Genomic DNA, 18,206 nt, shown 5'->3' with positions numbered 1-18,206 from the left:
TGAATTTCACAATTTGTATACCTCGAATAATTCAAATAACAGATTGGTATAAACATTATTTTGGTTCCTGTCAACTTTGAAAATAAGCAAATTGGTCTCTCTCTCAAAATAATTCAAAATATTTATAAAATTTCAGAAATTATATATTTTAAAGAAATTATAGGAATTCCTAAAATATATAGAAAGAGTTAATATTTTAAATAATTTCTAAAACAATAATGTTGGAGACTTAAGTAATGATTCAAATTTATCATACTCAAGTATCTTTTTTTTTTTTTGCTTTGAAAAATATTTCAAATTTATGTGCTCTAATATGGAATTAGTTATACTGTAATAATATTTTTATTTTTATTTTTATTTTTTAATTTAACTTGAACAATTTCACTCTATTCGGTTCGATTCGACTTATGTCGAATTTCATTTCACTCGACTCAATTCGAAAAAAAAATTCAAATTGAATTAGGATGATAAAATAGGACTCATAAACTCAAAATTTTTTCACTTGATTCAATCAAATGCTCATCCCTATATCAAAATTGAGTTAGGATGTTTAATGTTAGTTAAATCTATAATGTGAAAATGGAGAAAATGTGCTAAGAGATATTAATTCAAGCTTGGATAAGTTTGAGTAAATATATGTTGGTAGTAGAGGTGCTCATGGGCTAAGCCAGACCGAGTTTGGGTCAAGTAAAAAAAATAGGCCCATTTGCTAGGCCTGAGTTCGGCCCAAAAAATGGGCCTAAAATTTTATCTAGACCCGATTCGGATAAAAAAACTAAAACTCGGGTCTGACCCACCCATATTAATTTTTATATTATTTTTATATAATTTTTAAATATATAATATATCAAAATACTAAAACATTAAAATAAACTTTAAAAATATGTATATATACTTAAATAACACTAAGATAAATGCAACTTAACAAGCAAATACCTTTAAAATAATAACAAAAGTAATAATAAAACAAGTGCTATACAATATCCAAATAATAACAACAAAATAATAGTAACATAATAGTGAAATGGTAGCAAAATAGGGAGAAAATAACAAGAAAATAGCATTAAAACAACAAAAATTAGTAGATTTTTTGTCCTTTTGTGAATTCGGGCCGGGCCAGACCTAGGCAAAAAATGCTTTACTCAAAGCCAAACCTATTTTTTAAACGGGCCTTATTTTTTATCCAAACCCATTTTTTAGGTCTATATTTTGCTCAAACTCTCCCAGTTTTCGGGCCAGGCTGAGTGACTCGACTCATGAACAGGTCTAGTTGTTAGGAATCTAATTGTAAAAGATAAAAACTTTGAGGTCTAATGTTGAAAGATAGAAATGTTTAATCTTTGTACTATATTTATTTTCTTATTATTTATTTTATATTTCAATTTAATCCCCTTTCTGTTTCATACATATTGGCATGAGTTGCGGAAATGAAAACTGCCTACGACACATTCTAGTTATAACAAAATTCAGATTCAATTTGATCAGTCTTTATGGGATTGAACTTACTTCCTATATTTAAATTTGATTTCAATTTTAGGCATAGATATTTTATTTTTGGTGGATGACACCCATCAAAATTTGGTGCTCTTATTTTATTCTTTATGATTAGGTTTTAGATCATTTTTGAATTTAGGGTGAACGGGTTCAAATTGTTAATCTTTTATATTCAACTCAAGTTAGGTCAAGTTTAAGTTTGGATTTGATAAAATCGTATTTTCAAGTTTGGGACAAAGCTACCATGTTTAAATATAATGGTAAATTCACTCTAAAATGGAACAAATAAAATGACAAATTATGATCAAAATAAAATGATAAAAACATATCAAAACATAATATAAAAAAAAATTTACTGCTTGAACTTTAATTGTAAACACTACAAATAATTAATTTGTATCTTTATCGACCATCAAAACCCGTCAGAGTTACATCATTAAATGAAACACAATCTTCAAAATCATTGCTAATTAATAGTGCTTGAGTGAAAGCAGGTTGTTTTGGAGTGTTAAGATCTGAAATCTCACTATTAAGCATTGAAACAATAGTAGACATAGTGGGTCTATCTTTAGCATATTCTTGAACGCATAGCAATCCAACATGTATGCATCTCCATATTTCTTTCTTATTCTTTAAATCTGATTCGGACTTTGAAATCACCTTGCCTACTAAGTCCCAAATGTTGCCTTCATTCCATAATTTCCAGACCTGAAACAGTAAACAATATTATCTAAATTAATGCCTAAATCATTTGGCTTAACTTGACTCAAATTTTTACCGTTAAAGCTTTAATAGAATTAATTGAAGTGTTTTAACTCTGCTTGTTTTACCTAAGTCTACAATGAGCTTCACTCCTATGTATAACTTCAAACTTGATTACTTGTAATTAAGCTCAAGTTTGAACTGAAAATTTTCAATATTGATTAAAGATTGAAAACCATTGCAAGCTACGCAATTCAAGTATTAGGGTTCTTGAAATTCACTTGCGAGCTACTCAATTCAAGTATTAAGATGCTCAAATTCAATTCACATGATCGCTTAACTCAATAATTACAGAGCTAAATTCAAGTTTTTTCAAACCGAACCCAAATAGCTCGCAAATACAAAATCTTACACCCTAATTTCATCCTCAACATCTCTAACTATCTTATAAACTTACATATCCCAAGAGGCTAAGGTCATCCTTGTTGTAAAAGCTTTTGTTTCTTCTTCCACTAACAATCTCCAATAGTAGAACTCCGTAGCTGAACACGTCAGATTTCTCTGAAAATCGCCCATGCATTACATACTCAGGAGACATATAACCACTGTATTTTAACATAAAAAACAACACCAATTACAGCTCTTATTTAAACTTGTTCACGAGCCAACCTGAATTAAGAATAAATAATAAATAATTTAAAGTTAACTATAAAAAAATAAAAATATATTTTTAATATTTTATTTATAAAATTAAAAACAATAAATTGAGTCCACAAATTGAACAAAATTAACTCGATACAAGTATGTACATGTATCATCTTTAAGCACTAAATCTGACCATAGATATATTTATACCATATTTTATTAAAAAGAGCATAAAAAGAAATGGTAGGAAGGAAGTTCCAACTTACTAAGTTCCAACAACCCTTTTAGTGTTGGCTTGATTTTCGTCACCTCCAAAGATCCTGGCTATCCCAAAATCTGAAATTTTTGGGTTTAGCTCTTGGTCAAGTAAAACATTACTTGCTTTTAGATCTCTGTGTATAATTTTCAATCTTGAATCTCTATGAAGATAAAGCAATCCTCGACTGATCCCTTCAATAATATTAAAGCGTTTTCTCCAATCCAAAAGTTTTTGTTTAACGGGATCTATAACAAAATTTAAACATAAGAACCTACTAAATTAATAATGAATTCCTATAATTGAGGATCTAAACTACAATTGTATTTCTACCATATCGTATTCATTATGATTGTAGACATAATTGAAGTTATTTCAATAAATTGAAATAAATATTAAACGGTGAAGAGAATCAAAATATCACTACACCTAAATTTAAATTTTGTGAATGGAAAAAACATTTATGGGAGAACATTATTTTTTTAAGGGATCCTATTCAACTGAATTATGAATTTGATTAGAGACCCAAAATATCATATAAAATTTGAATAAATTACTAACCGAATAGAAAAGAATCCAAACTTTTGTTGGGCATAAACTCGTAGACGAGCATCTTCTCTTCTGCTTCAACACAACATCCAAACAATTTAACCAGATTTCGATGTTGGAGCTTAGAAATAACCACCACTTCGTTCATAAATTCTTCCAAACCTTGCCCCGAAGCTTTCGACAATCTCTTCACTGCTATTTCCTTTCCATCATCTAATGTTCCCTGCACTCAAAAATCAGACTACAATACTTGATTAAAAAAAATTTGTCATTTCATTGACTCTAGATTCACCAGTTTTAGGATAATTATTATCATCAGTTCAAAATTTGAATGGGTTTAGGTCAGATTGTAGTGAGCTCGCAAGTTGAACTTGCTTTCTTACAAAGTTCTCGACTAACGAGCCTGGCCTACGAGCTCATTACAATCCGGCTTTAGGCCGGTGATGATTATCCTAACAACCGGAAATCGCTATTATATATTACCTTGTAAACCGGACCAAAACCACCCTGCCCTAGCTTTTTTTGGGGATGGAAGTTGTTGGTCGCGGTGGCAAGTTCTTCGAAATTGAATAGTGGAAGCTGCTGGAGTTTAACACCGATTGAACTTTCTCCCATATTTTCACTATGAAATTTGCCTTTGATCTGTGCCCGCCTTTTATTACTTCCTGTGATGGAAATCAAAGAAGCAATGAGTTGAAGTAGAGGTGCTGATGGGCCGGGCAGCCCAGCCCGATTCGGCCCGACGGCCTGCCCAAAATATGGGAAGGTTTGGGTAAAAATATAAGCCCGAAATATGGGCTTGAGCAAAAAAAGAGGCCCGTTTAGAAAACGGGCCGGGCCTCGGGCACAACTTTTTTGACCCAGGCTCAGTCCGGCCCGGCCCGATATTATATATATTTATTTTTTTAATTTTAAAATGTTTTTAAAATACTTTTTAAAATTTTTTAAATAAATTTTTAGTATTTATTTAAAAAATGGGCTGGGCCGGGCCCGTGCTTATGATTTTTTTCCCGGGTCAGGTCTGGGCAAAATTTCAGGCCCATATTCCAGGCCCGGCCCATGAGCTCCTTGAAGGCTACATAATTGCCCACAGTTACTGTTGTAAAAACAAAGACGACCTTACTACTTTTCCCTTTATCTGCAAATCCAGAAACTTGGTTTATGAAACTTCGACCCAAAAGAATTGCAAATTAATTCACCCAATTTATCTAACACATGGTCCACGTTATTTAAATATAAAAATATATCTGAAATGGGTGCGAATTCGACCTTGAACTTTTATAGTAGTACTCAATCAAGTTTAGAGCTTTTGTCCGTATTCCAGTTCGACTCAATTCTATTCTAATTTTATTTTATCTAAACTTTGAATTTAAATCGAGTAAAAATACCTTTAAATCCAATTTTACCCTAAGTGAACTCTTAAAGAATTTACATAATATTTCTTAAAAGAAAGTGACTACAAAGATTAAATAAATAAAGATGACATTTTACCTCTTTGTTGACCCATTCTACGCAATAAGAAGAGTGCAGAAATTATTATAATCACCACCATGCCTGAAATTACTGTTGTAATAACAATTATCTCACTATTCCCTTTATCTGCAAATCCAGAAACATGGTTAATAAAACATCTAGACCAAAAATGAAGATTAATTGATGCAATTCGCCACACACATGGTCGATATGGAAGACAAGTTTACCAAGTTCCGACGATGGCAGACGAATGTAAAGATCGACTCCCCGATTAGAGAATTTCTGGACATCAATCAAATCTCCACTCCATAACATGCAACCAATGCCAGCATCATACGCATAAGCCACGCAGGAACAATTCTTCATGCATTGATCTTTGCATTCGCCGTTAGTTATTGATGACTGGTCTGGAAATGCGGGCACTTTCACCTTCTTCAGCTTTAAAAACCCATCATCTCCTTGGCCTGCTTCACTTCCATTGTTGTCATATCTTTGGCAGTGCAAAGGGGTAGTCCTAAAACACCCACTACTCCAATTACCTCGACTCCATTCCTCTATATTCCTAGGCTTAAATCCTTTCAAACAACTGCAAATGGGTCGTTTCGTTGAATCGCAGATTCCAAATGCCCCACACTTTCCATAAAAATCACAATCTGTTAGATAACTGGAGTACCCGTTTATCCATTCCCCTTTCCCCGCGTCCCATATTCGTTCAACGAATCTTCCTTCAGACTCTAATTCATAGTATATCAACCTAGAGTCAGTAGAATATTCGTAAGTTTCGTAATAAGTTTTTTCTACATCATCTGCAACCACATAAAACCCATCAAAATAAACTCTATTAACATGTATTAAACCAATATAGATACGACCATTCCATGGGCCGGTCCGAAAATATATCTGGTTATTGTTCCAAATGACACCCTCCGGGATGCTGAAAGGTTCAATGCCTTGAAAAAAGTTGCCATCAGATGGATCATCAGGGCTTTTCCATGATCTCGTCTGCACCTTACGACCCGTTTTTACATCAGTGCTGATCTTCATAGTTTGAAGGAATACATTAGAAGGGTGTTGAAAACTCTCCCATAAGATGCTGCTTCCTCCATTCTCACCGTTATTGAGGACAAGGTTTCCAGAGTCTAAAAGTTGTGCAGTTGTTGCATTAGGAACCAAATTCGTAACATTTGTTGACCAAAGAATCTCAGCTTTTCCATTGGAAACAACAAGGTTGCCATCACCTGATATGGTGAGAATCCCAGAAAAGCCTTTGAGAGGCCTGTTTCTGTTTGCCACCCATACAACAGTTTGTAGGGGGATTTGATGGTACAATATCCCTACATAACGATTGCTGGAGTTAGGCAAGCTGAAGAATCCCAATCGGAAAACACCATTCTGGGAGATTATAACATCAGGGTCTTTGATGGATTTTGATGCTGTTATAGTGTGTGAAGCAGTGCCAAATTGCAGCTGTAAGTAAAAACAAGATATTAAAGCTACTAAAACAGAGCAGCTAATAGTTTTCCCCATGACCGTGTAACTGGTGCAGAACTTGGAAGTGATTCTATGATTTATGAATGATATTAATAAAGGTCAAATAGTATATAAGGTCCCTGTATTTTTACATTTTTGGAAGATTTAGTCCCTACAATATATTTTTTCAATTTCTTTGGTTTTCAAAATATGTATTTAATCATACTAAATTATTTTGACAGAATTAATGAAAAAGTTGATTGTCAATATTGAAAATAAGGTGCAATTGGAAAGTTGTACAACCTACCATATATATGTTGGCATATTTTTATTGAAAAATCTTTATTTAATTCTTACATCATATTGAAGACTTTAAGCGACAATTTGACGGAATGGATCATGACGAAATTCAGTCAAGCAATTGCTCTATTTAAAGACTTTATGTTATTTGTGCTACAGAGAGATCTGGTTTTTTATAGAAATAGAAGTTTATTCCTCGAAAATCTTTACATATTTTGATTCCTTATTGAAAATTTATTCGAGAACAATTGAAGGGAATATATATGTTCCCACCAATTGAAGAATTACTAGGCATTAATGCTTATCTAAAGAAGACTTGTTTGTCTCATTATAGACGATTATGAGAGAGCACTTGTCTATTCATTGTTAGGAAATTCTTAATGTAAATTTATTGTAAACCATTTGTTTTTTTTTTTTTTTCAGTTTGTAGCTAAGATTTCAAGGGAAAGTCTTAGTGGGGGAAAATGATCTTATATTGATATATAGGAGCGATGTTACAATTTGGTGAGAAAGTTGAACTTAAATCACATCTTACACTGCATATTGATAATAAATTAGATTTTGGTCAAAGTCTCATAGACGTAAAAGAGTTTTTTAATTTGTATAACCAATTTTTGTGTCCATCTCTTTCAATTGAATTTGTAATTTCTAAAAAGCGAGAGATTAAAAATACCTAATTATATGAAAGGACTAAATTCACAAAATATAAATTGGGTAGGGACCTTCTACAGAAATTGACTCTTTTTTAGGGTCTGATTTTGACATGGTGGAATGATGTTTCATGGCAGCCTCAAATGTTTACATCTAGTGATCTACATCTCAATTTTCTTTGTATATACGTAATCTCATTTTGACTTACGGAAAATTTCTGGAAGTGTCAATTACTCTTGATTTTCTATATTTTTGTTGGCTCTTTCTTCCATTGGAGTACCAAAAAATCAACTCATGTGCCACCATGTTCACACAAATACAATCAGGGTATAGGATATCCAAAAACTCGAATTCTGGACCTAAGACTATATTTTGATTTATAAAATAATTAAATTCTTTAAATTATATATGTATAAGTACTCAAACAATAGCAGTTAGATTAATTATTTTTAAAATATTATATAACAAATATATTATCATGTGTGATATTATATTAACTTTTTATTTACAAATAATACTCATAAAACTATATTATATTACTTAATGAATTTAATTACTATCGTTTGAGTTAGGATTGAATTTTAAATTCTAAAAATTTTAAAGATTAAAAAGAAATTAACCTAAAGAATAGAGTTACAACTTACACATAAAATCAATCTAATAATAAAATTCAACTACTAAAATCAATTAAATGTATAATTTAAAGTATTAGAATACTATACAGAACCCACTAGACTTGCTTGGAGCTTAAGTTGGTCTTTCTTAATTTGCCAAGCAAAGAAGGTGGAAGATACAGATCCTGTCAGCAAATCATGGAATATGACATGATAAAGTAATTTCATGTTCATTTATTTATATTATGGACTTACAAGTACATTATTTGTAGAATTATAATTGAATACAACATTCTTTCAGCAGACGGACACATTGACTTAGGGTGGGTTTGGATGGGGAATTGGGTGCGGTGCAGTGCATTTAGTTTACTTTTTGTCTCACGCTACAGTATCGCTACAGTGTCTAATCTCACCGCCACCGCTGTTTTTACACTAGCCGCAGGTAAACGCACCGCCCATCTAAACTCACCCTTAGTATTTGCCAATCTTTAGTAGAAGTCTTTTTGTACGTTTGATATGACGCATACATGGCTTATATGCCCCACACCTTGGAGTTGTTTGCTATAGGGATAAATCTAAAAATTTATGATTTCATATATGAAAACTTTTTTTATTTAAATTTTATAAATTATTAATATAATTATCGATATAACACAATTTTTTATTTTATATTACATACATAAATAACTTAATTTATCTAAAGTTTGATGTGTATAATTGCATCAAATCAAAGTTCATGTATTAAATTGCATATTAGATCAATTTTTATGCGTAATTTTGATATTTATTCCTTATACTGAATCTTACAAATAAGAATATTTGTTTAGCTACAGATGCTGGACTGAGTGATAAGAAGTTTAATCATGGGGGAAATCAGAAAATTTTTGTAGGCGTTAGAATTAAGTTATATATTTTTGTGAGAGATAAAATGCAATTTCACCGTTTTAATAACTTATATCTTTATAATTTTAACTTATATTTTTAATATGATGTAATGATATTTCAAGGCAGCTGCAAATGTTTACATCAAGATTTGAATTTTCTTCAAGCACTAATCACTACCTATATTGTATTCAACTAGCATGTCACCTTGATCATGGAAATCAATACTTCTAGCTTGTCATGCACGTTTAATTTGGTTGACTTGAAGACTCATTTACCTTCCACCCAATATGCAAGTTTAATTTGCTTTCCACTGTTTTCTTCTTAAAGTTTACATTGTTGATTTAAGACATCAAAAGAAGTCTCTTTACGGAAACGCGAGGACATACGGGGGAGTTCCGGAAAGATCTGTGAAAGGTACATCCCCAACTTAAGTGGAACTGTACTTAGTTAGGGGAAGACTTATGACACTAACTATATCATGGAAGATTATGGCCGCCAGATTGGAACGATGCTTTGACCCAAAACAATGAATCCTCCAAAAACAATGGAAGCATTTTGGGTTAGGTAAATTTGGGTTTGAATCATTTTAATTTTAAATTATTTTGGATTTTAAATTATTTTTAAGTTTGAATTGAACAAGTTTAAATTGTTGATTTCTTTTATGTTCAAATTAAATTGGATCCAGTTTGAATCATTAAACTGCCATGTTCAAATATAATGGTAAATTCACTAGAATGGAACAAATAAAATTACAATTATCATAAAAATAAAATGATAAAAATAGGTTGAATATAAAAGATAAATTTCAATACTTAAAACTGTATTTCTAAACGCTACAAATAATTAATTTGTATCTCTATCGGCCATCAAGGTTTGTAAGAGTTACATCATTAAGTGAAACCTTATCTTCAACATCATGACTCATTAGTGGTGCTTCAGTGAAAGCAGGTTGTTTTGGAGTGTTAAGATCTGAAATCTCACTATTAAGCATTGAAACAACGGTAGGCATAGTGGGCCTATCTTTAGCAAATTCTTGAACACATAGCAAACCAACATGTATGCATCTCCATATTTCTTTTTCATTTTCATTCTTTGAATATGTTTCTGACTCTAAAATCACTTTGTCTACTATGTCACGAATATCGCCTTCCCTCCACAATTTCCATGCCTGAGAATAGAAAAGAAAATTCGTCTAAATTAATACCTAAACTTTTCAGCCTAAATCAACTCAAAATTATAAACACAAAGTCTAAATAGATTTTGATTAGCTCAATTCAACATATGTAAAGATCCAACTGCTCAGAATTTCTTGCTTAAGCTTGTTCACCTATGTCTAAATTGAGCTTCATTCTTAGGCTCAATTTAAACTCGATATTGTAGTCAAACTCGAATTTCAATTGAAAATGTTGAATATATATTTAAAGCAAAAAAGAGAGCTTATACTCAATTCAAGTATTAGGACTTTCCATGTCACCTTGCAAGCTACCCAATTCAAGCATTAAGATTCTCAAGTTCAGCTCATGATCGCTCAACTCAATAGTTACTTAGTAGAATTCAAATTTTCTTGATTTGAACCTGAATAGCTTGCAAAAACGGTATTTTACACCCTAATTCAACCCACCAACATGTCTAATTATCTTATAAACTTACATATCCCAAGAGGCTAAGTGCATACTGATCGTTGCAAAAGCTTGTGTTTCTTCTTCCGCTAACAATCTCTAGCAATAGAACTCCAAAACTGAATACATCTGATTTCTCTGAAAATTGCCCTCGCATTACATACTCAGGAGACATATAACCACTGTATTTTAACATTAAAAAACATTAATTACAACCCTGGCCTAAACTTATTCATGAGTCGGTCTAAATTAAAATTAAATAATAAAAGTATAAAATAATATATTCTTTATTATTTTAATTTTTAAAAATGGTAAAATGAGTCCATAGATCAAACTAAGCCAAACTAAGTTTAGGTCTAGGCATGTAATCTTTTTAAGCATCGGACCTGATCCATCAATAGATATATCTATACCATATTTTATCCAAAAAAAAAGAGAGAGAGAGAGAATAAACTTAAATGATAAGGAGAAAGTTCCAACTTACTAAGTTCCAACAACCCTTTTAGTTTTAGCTTGATTTTGATTGCCTCCGAAAATCCTAGCCATCCCAAAATCCGAAATTTTTGGGTTTAATTCTTCATCGAGTAAAATATTACTTGCTTTCAGATCTCTATGTATAATCTTTAGTCTTGAATCTCTATGTAAATAAAGCAATCCTCGACTAATCCCTTCAATAATGTTGAATCGTTTTCTCCAATCCAAAACATCTTGTTTAGCTGGATCTGTGACAATACTTAAACAATAAGACCTCAAGATTTATAGTTAATTTCTATAATAGTGGATCTAAACTACAATCATTGTTGTATTGTCTACCATATCGTATTAATTGTGATTGTAGACAGAATTGATGTTATGTCAATCAATTGAAATAAATATTGAACACTGAAGAGAGTCAAAATATTACGTTGCTGCCATTCAAATCTCAGAATATAATTACATCAGACATGTCTATGGACCAAGCCATAACCTATTTTTCATATCCTCTTACACAAGTTTGCACAAAATCAACTAGGCGGCCAATTTTATTGCTTAGAAAAAACTTAGAATCATACTTCTATATTTTATAATTACTAACTTCTAGTGTGACATATGTGTGATTTTAATATTTAATTAATTTTTAAATATTAAAATTTTAAAGGTAAGCTATAAAGATAGTCATTCAACTATTAGTGTGTTTCTGTTTAATGTTATCAAAATTTAATATTTTGGTCACTCTTGTGTTAAATCACTAATAGTGACTTTTCTTTTGGCATAATAACAATTTTAATCCTTCAATATTTATAGAATCTATCAATTTAGTCCTAAATTTAAAAATTGAACACATTTAACCCTTAACTTTACACATTTTGTTAATTTAGTCTTAATTCTTAAAAGTTAAAAACTTTAAAAATTAAAAAATTAGAAGTTTATTTTTCGATAAAAATACATAAGATTTTCCTTACATAATGGTTTTTCAATGGGAAATTATGTTTCTTCATTTTTTGAAACTTTTCAAGAAAATTATATCCAAGATCTAACCTATATGGATTGTACCTACCAAATCAAATGAGTAGGACTTATCGGATTAGGTAACTGTGGTAGTCAAGGCCAAGTTTAAGTTGTAATGAGAAGGAAAACAATATTAATGCTTATTAGGTCGAGTGATAAGGAATTCAATTCCCCTTAAGCAACAATACAAGATCAAGTCTTGTGAATGAAGAAAATAATTCTAGGAAAGTTTTGTCCCTTGTTTAGGGTCCAAAATAGCGAAAAATCACAAAAAAAAAAGGTAAAAAAGGATTGGAATAAGTTACTAACCAAAGAGAAAAGCGTCCAAACTTTTGTTGGGCATATATTCGTAGGCGAGCATCTTCTCTTCTCCTTCAACACAACAGCCAAGCAATCTTACCAGATTTCGATGTTGAAGCTTAGAGATCACCACCATTTCATTCATAAATTCTTCCAATCCTTGCACCGAAGATTTCGACAATCTTTTTACTGCTATTTCCTTCCCACCATCTAATGTTCCCTGCACACAAAGTTCAACTCAGAAGACTTGATAGGAAAAAAGAAAATGTCATTTCATTGACACTGGATTTGCAAATCGCCATTATTTATTACCCTATAAACTTGACCGAAACCACCCTGCCCTAGCTTTTCTGCGTGATTGAAGTTGTTTGTCGCGGTGGCAAGTTCTTCAAAATTGAATATGGGCAGCTGCTGGAGTTTAACTCCAATTGAATTTTCTCCTATATTTTCCCTACAAATTTGGTGTTTGACCTGTTTTTGTTTTTTATTCCTGCCTGAGATAAGATCAATGTAGTTAGTACCATATTGGTGAATGTACCCGGCCCTTTTATCTTAATATCCGTGTATATATTCATAGCCTAAATTTTAATTTCTTAATAAATTATAAATACATTTAAATATTTTTCATATATATTACCTTTATGTTTAGCCATCCTACACCATAAGAAGAGTACTGCAGAAATTGTAATAACTACTATGCCCGCAATTACTGTTGTAATAACAATGACCTTTCTACTTTTCCCTTTATCTGCAAATAGAGAAACTTGGTTAATAACTTCAACACCAAAAAGGCAGATATTGACGCAATTTATCAAACACATTGTCGACACTCAGAAATTTTACCCAGTTCCGAAGAAGACAGACGAATGTAAAGATCGACTCCGAGACTGGAGAGTTTCTTGACATCAATCAAATCTCCACTCCACAACATGCAACCAATGCCATCATCATACGCATAAGCCACGCACGAACAATTCTTCATGCATTCATTTTTGCAGTCACCGTTAACTATTGATGACCGGTACGGAAATGTCGGCACTTTCATCATCTGCATCTCCAAAAACTCATCGTCACCTTGGCCTGCTCCACTGCCATTGTTGTTATCTCTTTGGCACTGCAAAGGGGTATTCCTAAAACACCCACTACTCCAATTACCTCTACTCCATTCCTCTGCATTCCTAGGCTTAAACCCCTTTAAGCAACTGCAAATGGGTCGTTTCGATGAATCACATATTCCAAATGCCCCACAGATTCCGTAAACATCACAATCTGTTTCATGACTAGGGTACCTGTTTATCCAGTTCCCTTTCTCCGCATCCCATCTCCGTTCAATGAATTTTCCCTGAGTATCTAATTCATAGTATATCAACCTAAAGTCATTAGAATATTCATAAGTGATATAGTACGGTTGTTGTGGATTATCTGCAACAACATCAAACCCATCAAAATTGACGGTGTACATATATATTATGCCAATAAAGATATTCCCATTCCACGGACCGGTCCGAAAATAGAGCTGGTTATACTTCCGAATGACAAGCTCTGGGATGTTGAAAGGCTCAAAACCAAGAGAAAAGTTACCATCAGATGGATCATCAATGCTTTTCCATGATTTCAGCTCCACTTTACGACCCGTTTTTATATCAACGCCGATCTTCATAGTTTGAAGGAAGACATTACAAGGGTGTTGAAAACTCTCCCATAAGCTGCTTCCTGCATCGTCACCATTACTGAGAACGAGGTTTCCTAAGTTTGAAAGCTGGGCAGTTGTTGCACTAGGAGCTGTATTGGTGACATTTGATGACCAGAGAATCTCAGTTTTGCCATTCAAAACAATAAGGTTGCCATCATCTGATATGTTGAGAATCCCAGAAGAGTCTTTGAGAGGCCTGTTTCTATTTGCCACCCATACAACAGTTTGTACGGGGATTTGATGGTACAATATCCCTACATAACGATTGCTGGAGTTAGCCAAGCTGAAGAATCCCAATCGGAAAATACCATTCTGGGAGATTATAAATTCAGGGTCTTTGATGGATTTTGATGGTGTTATGGTGTCTAAAGCAGTGGCAAATAGCAAGTAAAAGCAAGATATTAAAGATAGTAAAACAGAGCAGCTAATAGTTTTTCCCATAATCTCTTCCCAGAAATTGGAAGTGACGCTATGATTTATGAATGATATTTGGAATCTTGAAGGATTTACACTAGATGAACTCAACTCAATTTTCTTCAAATGATTACATCAAGATTTGAAATTTCTTGGAGCACTAAGCACCTCTTTATGTTTTCTTCTTACTTTTCATTGCAGCAATTTTAAAAACAATTAAAGATTAAAGTGGAAAGTAATACTTTAAAAATTATCAAATTGTATTTACTTATCTCTTAGCGTAAGTTGTATTTCAAAACATCAAAATTAATTAAATAAGTTATTTAATTTTTTAAAGCATTATTTTAGTTTTACTACTTTTTCACTTTACTCTTTAGTAATTTTACCTCGATCAATACTTGGAAAATATGTTTTTGAATCATTAAAATGGAAGCGATTTAGAATTTAAGGACCAACATAAAATGTGAACATGATGTGGTATGTACAGCTAACCACCATTAAAAATTTAATGATTTAGTAACTAAAATAAATTATCCTAAAATTAAATAATGAAATTATAAAATTTCGAGCAAAATAAAATGACTAGATAATCTTTCGTAATTAATTTAGTAATTAAAACTATTGATAAAATTTATTGAGGTTAGAACTTCCAGAAGTTACAGACGAAGACGACATTTAAATAACTTTGACTAATATAGGTACCTTTTGTCAAACCGATGAATTTAGAATAACTTTGACTAATGAAGCACATTCCTTTTTTCTTTTTTTTTCCAAAAGTATTTTAGCAATGACCGAGTCTTGTTAAGGAAAAAAAAGGTCTCTTACCAATTACAGTATACTATATGGCATAAGTTAGTGCTTTTCTTTGCCTAACCTTTTTTAAAAATTATATTCAAGATCTACTAGTTCTTAAAGAACTTTGCCTCTCTTTTAGAGTTCAACTTAATTTTGCCCTAAACTTAGTTGAGGTTCAATATAATTATCCAGTACTGAAAAATTACTAATAAAAACTAAAAAATTTGATACGTCAACTCATTTATTATTATAATATTGAAATTAATTAATTTAATTAATTTAATCTTCTTTAAATTTTAATATTTTATTTTATATTTTCAAATTAAAATCAACTCAAACAAATCATATTTAATAATTATACATGAAATTCAAATTTCTTTTAATTATATGATGCCGAGTCTTTCATAATAAGCTAAAACCTTACAACTAATTTCAATAAGTTATTTAACTAACTTTTATGTTTTGAAATTTAAAATTTTAATATTGAATTTTTTAGAAATTTTGGCAATGTGATAAACAAGTACAATTTGACACTTTTTAATGCATTATTTTAGTTTATACTACTTTGTCACTTTAATTCTTAATTTTTTTACTTCAACCAATACTTTAAAAAAGTATTTTTGAGTTAATCCAAATGAAAACGACTTAGAAGTTAGATGACCAAAATAAAAGTGCGAACATGATATGGCGTATACAATTAACAGCCATTAAAGATTTAACGATTGAATGATTAAAATGAAAGCGTCCTAAAATTTGAATAAAGAAATTGTAAAGATTTCATTTTAGGTGACTAAAATGAAAGTACCTTAAAAGTTGAATAATCAACTAAGTAGTTTATTTTTTTTAATTTATGACATAGAAAACATTAATGAGCGCATTTAGTAAAAAAATGAAGCTTGAATGTGGTATTTCATTTTTCAACTTGGGCTTCACACGTTCGGCCCTTATTTCTTTGATCTGCCCACGAAGGGTCCCTTTAGGTCCATCATCTCTAACTCCCTTCAAAGGTCCAAAAAGCTCTATTGAATTAGCAAAAACTTAATCTAGCCCACGAAATCCATGCATTGATCTTTGCAGTCCCTGTTAATTATTGATGACCGGTCCGGAAATGCTGGTACTTTCATCATCTTCATCTCCAAAAATCCATCATCACCTTGGCCTGCTCCACTCCCATTGTTGTTATCCCTTTGGCACTGCAAAGGGGTAGTCCTAAAACACCCACTGCTCCAATTACCTCTACTCCATTCCTCTATATTCCTAGCCTTAAACCCTTCTAAGCAACTGCAAATGGGTCGTTTCGTTGAATCGAATATCCCAAATGCCCCACACTTCCCATAAACATCACAATCTGTAAGATAAATAGAGTACCTGTTTGTCCAGTTCCCTTTCCCCGCATCCCATCTCCATTCAATGAATTTTCCTTGAGAATCTAATTTAAAGTATATCAACATAGAGTCACTAGAAAATTCATAAGCCATGTAAAACGTTTGTTGTTGATTATCTGCAACAACAGAAAACCCATCAATATCAACGGTGGTCGGAAGCATTAAGCCAAGAAACATATTCCCATTCCATGGTTCACTCCGAAAATAGAGCTCATTATTGTTCCAAATGACGACCTCTAGGATATTGAAAGGTTCAATACCAAGAGAAAAGTTACCATCAGATGGATCATCAGGGCTTTTCCATGATTTGATCTCCACTTTTCGACCCTTTTTAACATCAGTGCTGATCTTCATAGTTTGAAGGCATTAGAAGGATCTTTAAAACTCTCCCATAAGCTCCTTGCTCCATCCTCACCATTATTAAGGACAAGGTTTCCAGAGTCTAAAATCTGGGCAGTTGTTGCATTAGGAGCTGTATTGGTAACATGTGATGACCATAGAACCTCAGCTTTTCCATTGGAAACAACAAGGTTGCCATCATCTGATATGTTGAGAATCCCAGAAGAGTCTTTGAGAGGTCTGTTTCTATTTGCTACCCATACAACAGTTTGTACGGGGATTTGATTGTGGAGTATCCCTACATAACGATTGCTGGAGTTAGCCAAGCTGAAGAATCCCAATTGGAAAACACCATTCTGGGAGATTACAAATTCAGGGTCTTTGATGGATTTTGATGGTGTTATGGTGTCTAAAGCAGTGGCAAATAGTAAGTAAAAGCAAGATATTAAAGCTAGTAAAACAGAGCAGCTAATAGTTTTTCCCATGACTTTGTTTTCTGAATTTCTTTTAAGAGCAGAACTTGAAGTGACGCTATGATTTATGAATGATATTTGAGATTTTAAGGATTGTGTGAAGCAGTTTTTGAGTATTGTCTGAATTTGTGCTAACCGGTCATAATAAAACTTTTCATGTTTAAGTTGTAAATTTTGGTAATAATAAATTTTAGATTCGTTTATGAATTTATTCATTCGTAACTTTTATAACGTGGCATACTTCAATTTTAAGTGAGTGACGAATTATGTGTGCGTGACTCCATACTTTAATGTATAAAAAATTTGATTTCATTTAGTAATAAAATAAAAAATAGGTATGTTGGGTATATGACTTCTGCATGACAAATTCACCTACAATAGCAAAATTAATAGCTTAAAAGGGTAAATAATATATATCCTCTAATCGACATGACACGATAGATAGAAAAGTAACGAGTTCACGAGTCATTTATCCAAATACGAATGATTTAATTACTATTTGTTAGTAATTAATTTTTTCATGATATAATGATTACATGATATAATAAGATCATTGGACGAGCACTTGATAAATAATTTTTATAATGGTAAATAATAGGGAGATTTCAATTATGTTAGTTTGATTTTTCGGTTACTTGCGAAGCAAAATCAAAGACTTCTT

At 31.9% G+C, this 18,206-nt stretch overlaps 2 protein-coding genes across 2 annotated transcripts; both read right to left on the bottom strand.

Annotated features, from left to right (window-relative positions):
* Window positions 1-1,855: 1,855 nt before the first annotated feature.
* LOC105786637 (uncharacterized) lies at window positions 1,856-14,595 on the bottom strand. Its single transcript, XM_052628483.1, has 16 exons — window positions 13,290-14,595; window positions 13,084-13,194; window positions 12,759-12,940; window positions 12,456-12,666; window positions 11,143-11,380; window positions 10,690-10,840; window positions 9,904-10,207; window positions 8,263-8,339; window positions 7,418-7,425; window positions 5,347-6,680; window positions 5,138-5,245; window positions 4,130-4,311; window positions 3,659-3,869; window positions 3,108-3,345; window positions 2,654-2,801; window positions 1,856-2,202 (listed from the first exon to the last, which is right to left on the bottom strand). Exons 1-16 carry the CDS (start codon window positions 14,578-14,580, stop codon window positions 1,897-1,899), a joined length of 5,100 nt encoding a protein of 1,699 aa, XP_052484443.1. The 5' UTR covers window positions 14,581-14,595; the 3' UTR covers window positions 1,856-1,896.
* A 1,796-nt stretch (window positions 14,596-16,391) lies between these two features.
* On the bottom strand, window positions 16,392-17,087 carry LOC128039831 (G-type lectin S-receptor-like serine/threonine-protein kinase At1g11330). Its single transcript, XM_052628479.1, has one exon. The coding sequence runs from the start codon at window positions 17,085-17,087 to the stop codon at window positions 16,392-16,394; it is 696 nt and encodes a 231-aa protein (XP_052484439.1).
* Window positions 17,088-18,206: the final 1,119 nt, after the last annotated feature.

This window comes from Gossypium raimondii, chromosome 1 (assembly GCF_025698545.1).
Source record: "Gossypium raimondii isolate GPD5lz chromosome 1, ASM2569854v1, whole genome shotgun sequence".
Taxonomy (NCBI): domain Eukaryota; kingdom Viridiplantae; phylum Streptophyta; class Magnoliopsida; order Malvales; family Malvaceae; genus Gossypium; species Gossypium raimondii.
The sequence above is the reverse complement of the archived record's forward strand: the minus strand, read 5'-3'. Positions and strand labels throughout refer to the sequence as shown.

Excerpts from the sequence above, each read along its gene's own strand:
- LOC105786637 (XM_052628483.1), bottom strand. The coding sequence starts at position 14,580 with ATGGGAAAAACTATTAGCTGCTCTGTTTTACTATCTTTAATATCTTGC. Across the intron at positions 11,381-12,455 it reads TTTGGACGCTTTTCTCTTTG|ATCCAGCTAAACAAGATGTT; the intron begins GTTAGTAACTTA and ends GTATTGTCACAG. Across the intron at positions 4,312-5,137 it reads TAGAATGGGTCAACAAAGAG|GAAGTAATAAAAGGCGGGCA; the intron begins GTAAAATGTCAT and ends TTTCCATCACAG.
- LOC128039831 (XM_052628479.1), bottom strand. The coding sequence starts at position 17,087 with ATGAAGATCAGCACTGATGTTAAAAAGGGTCGAAAAGTGGAGATCAAA.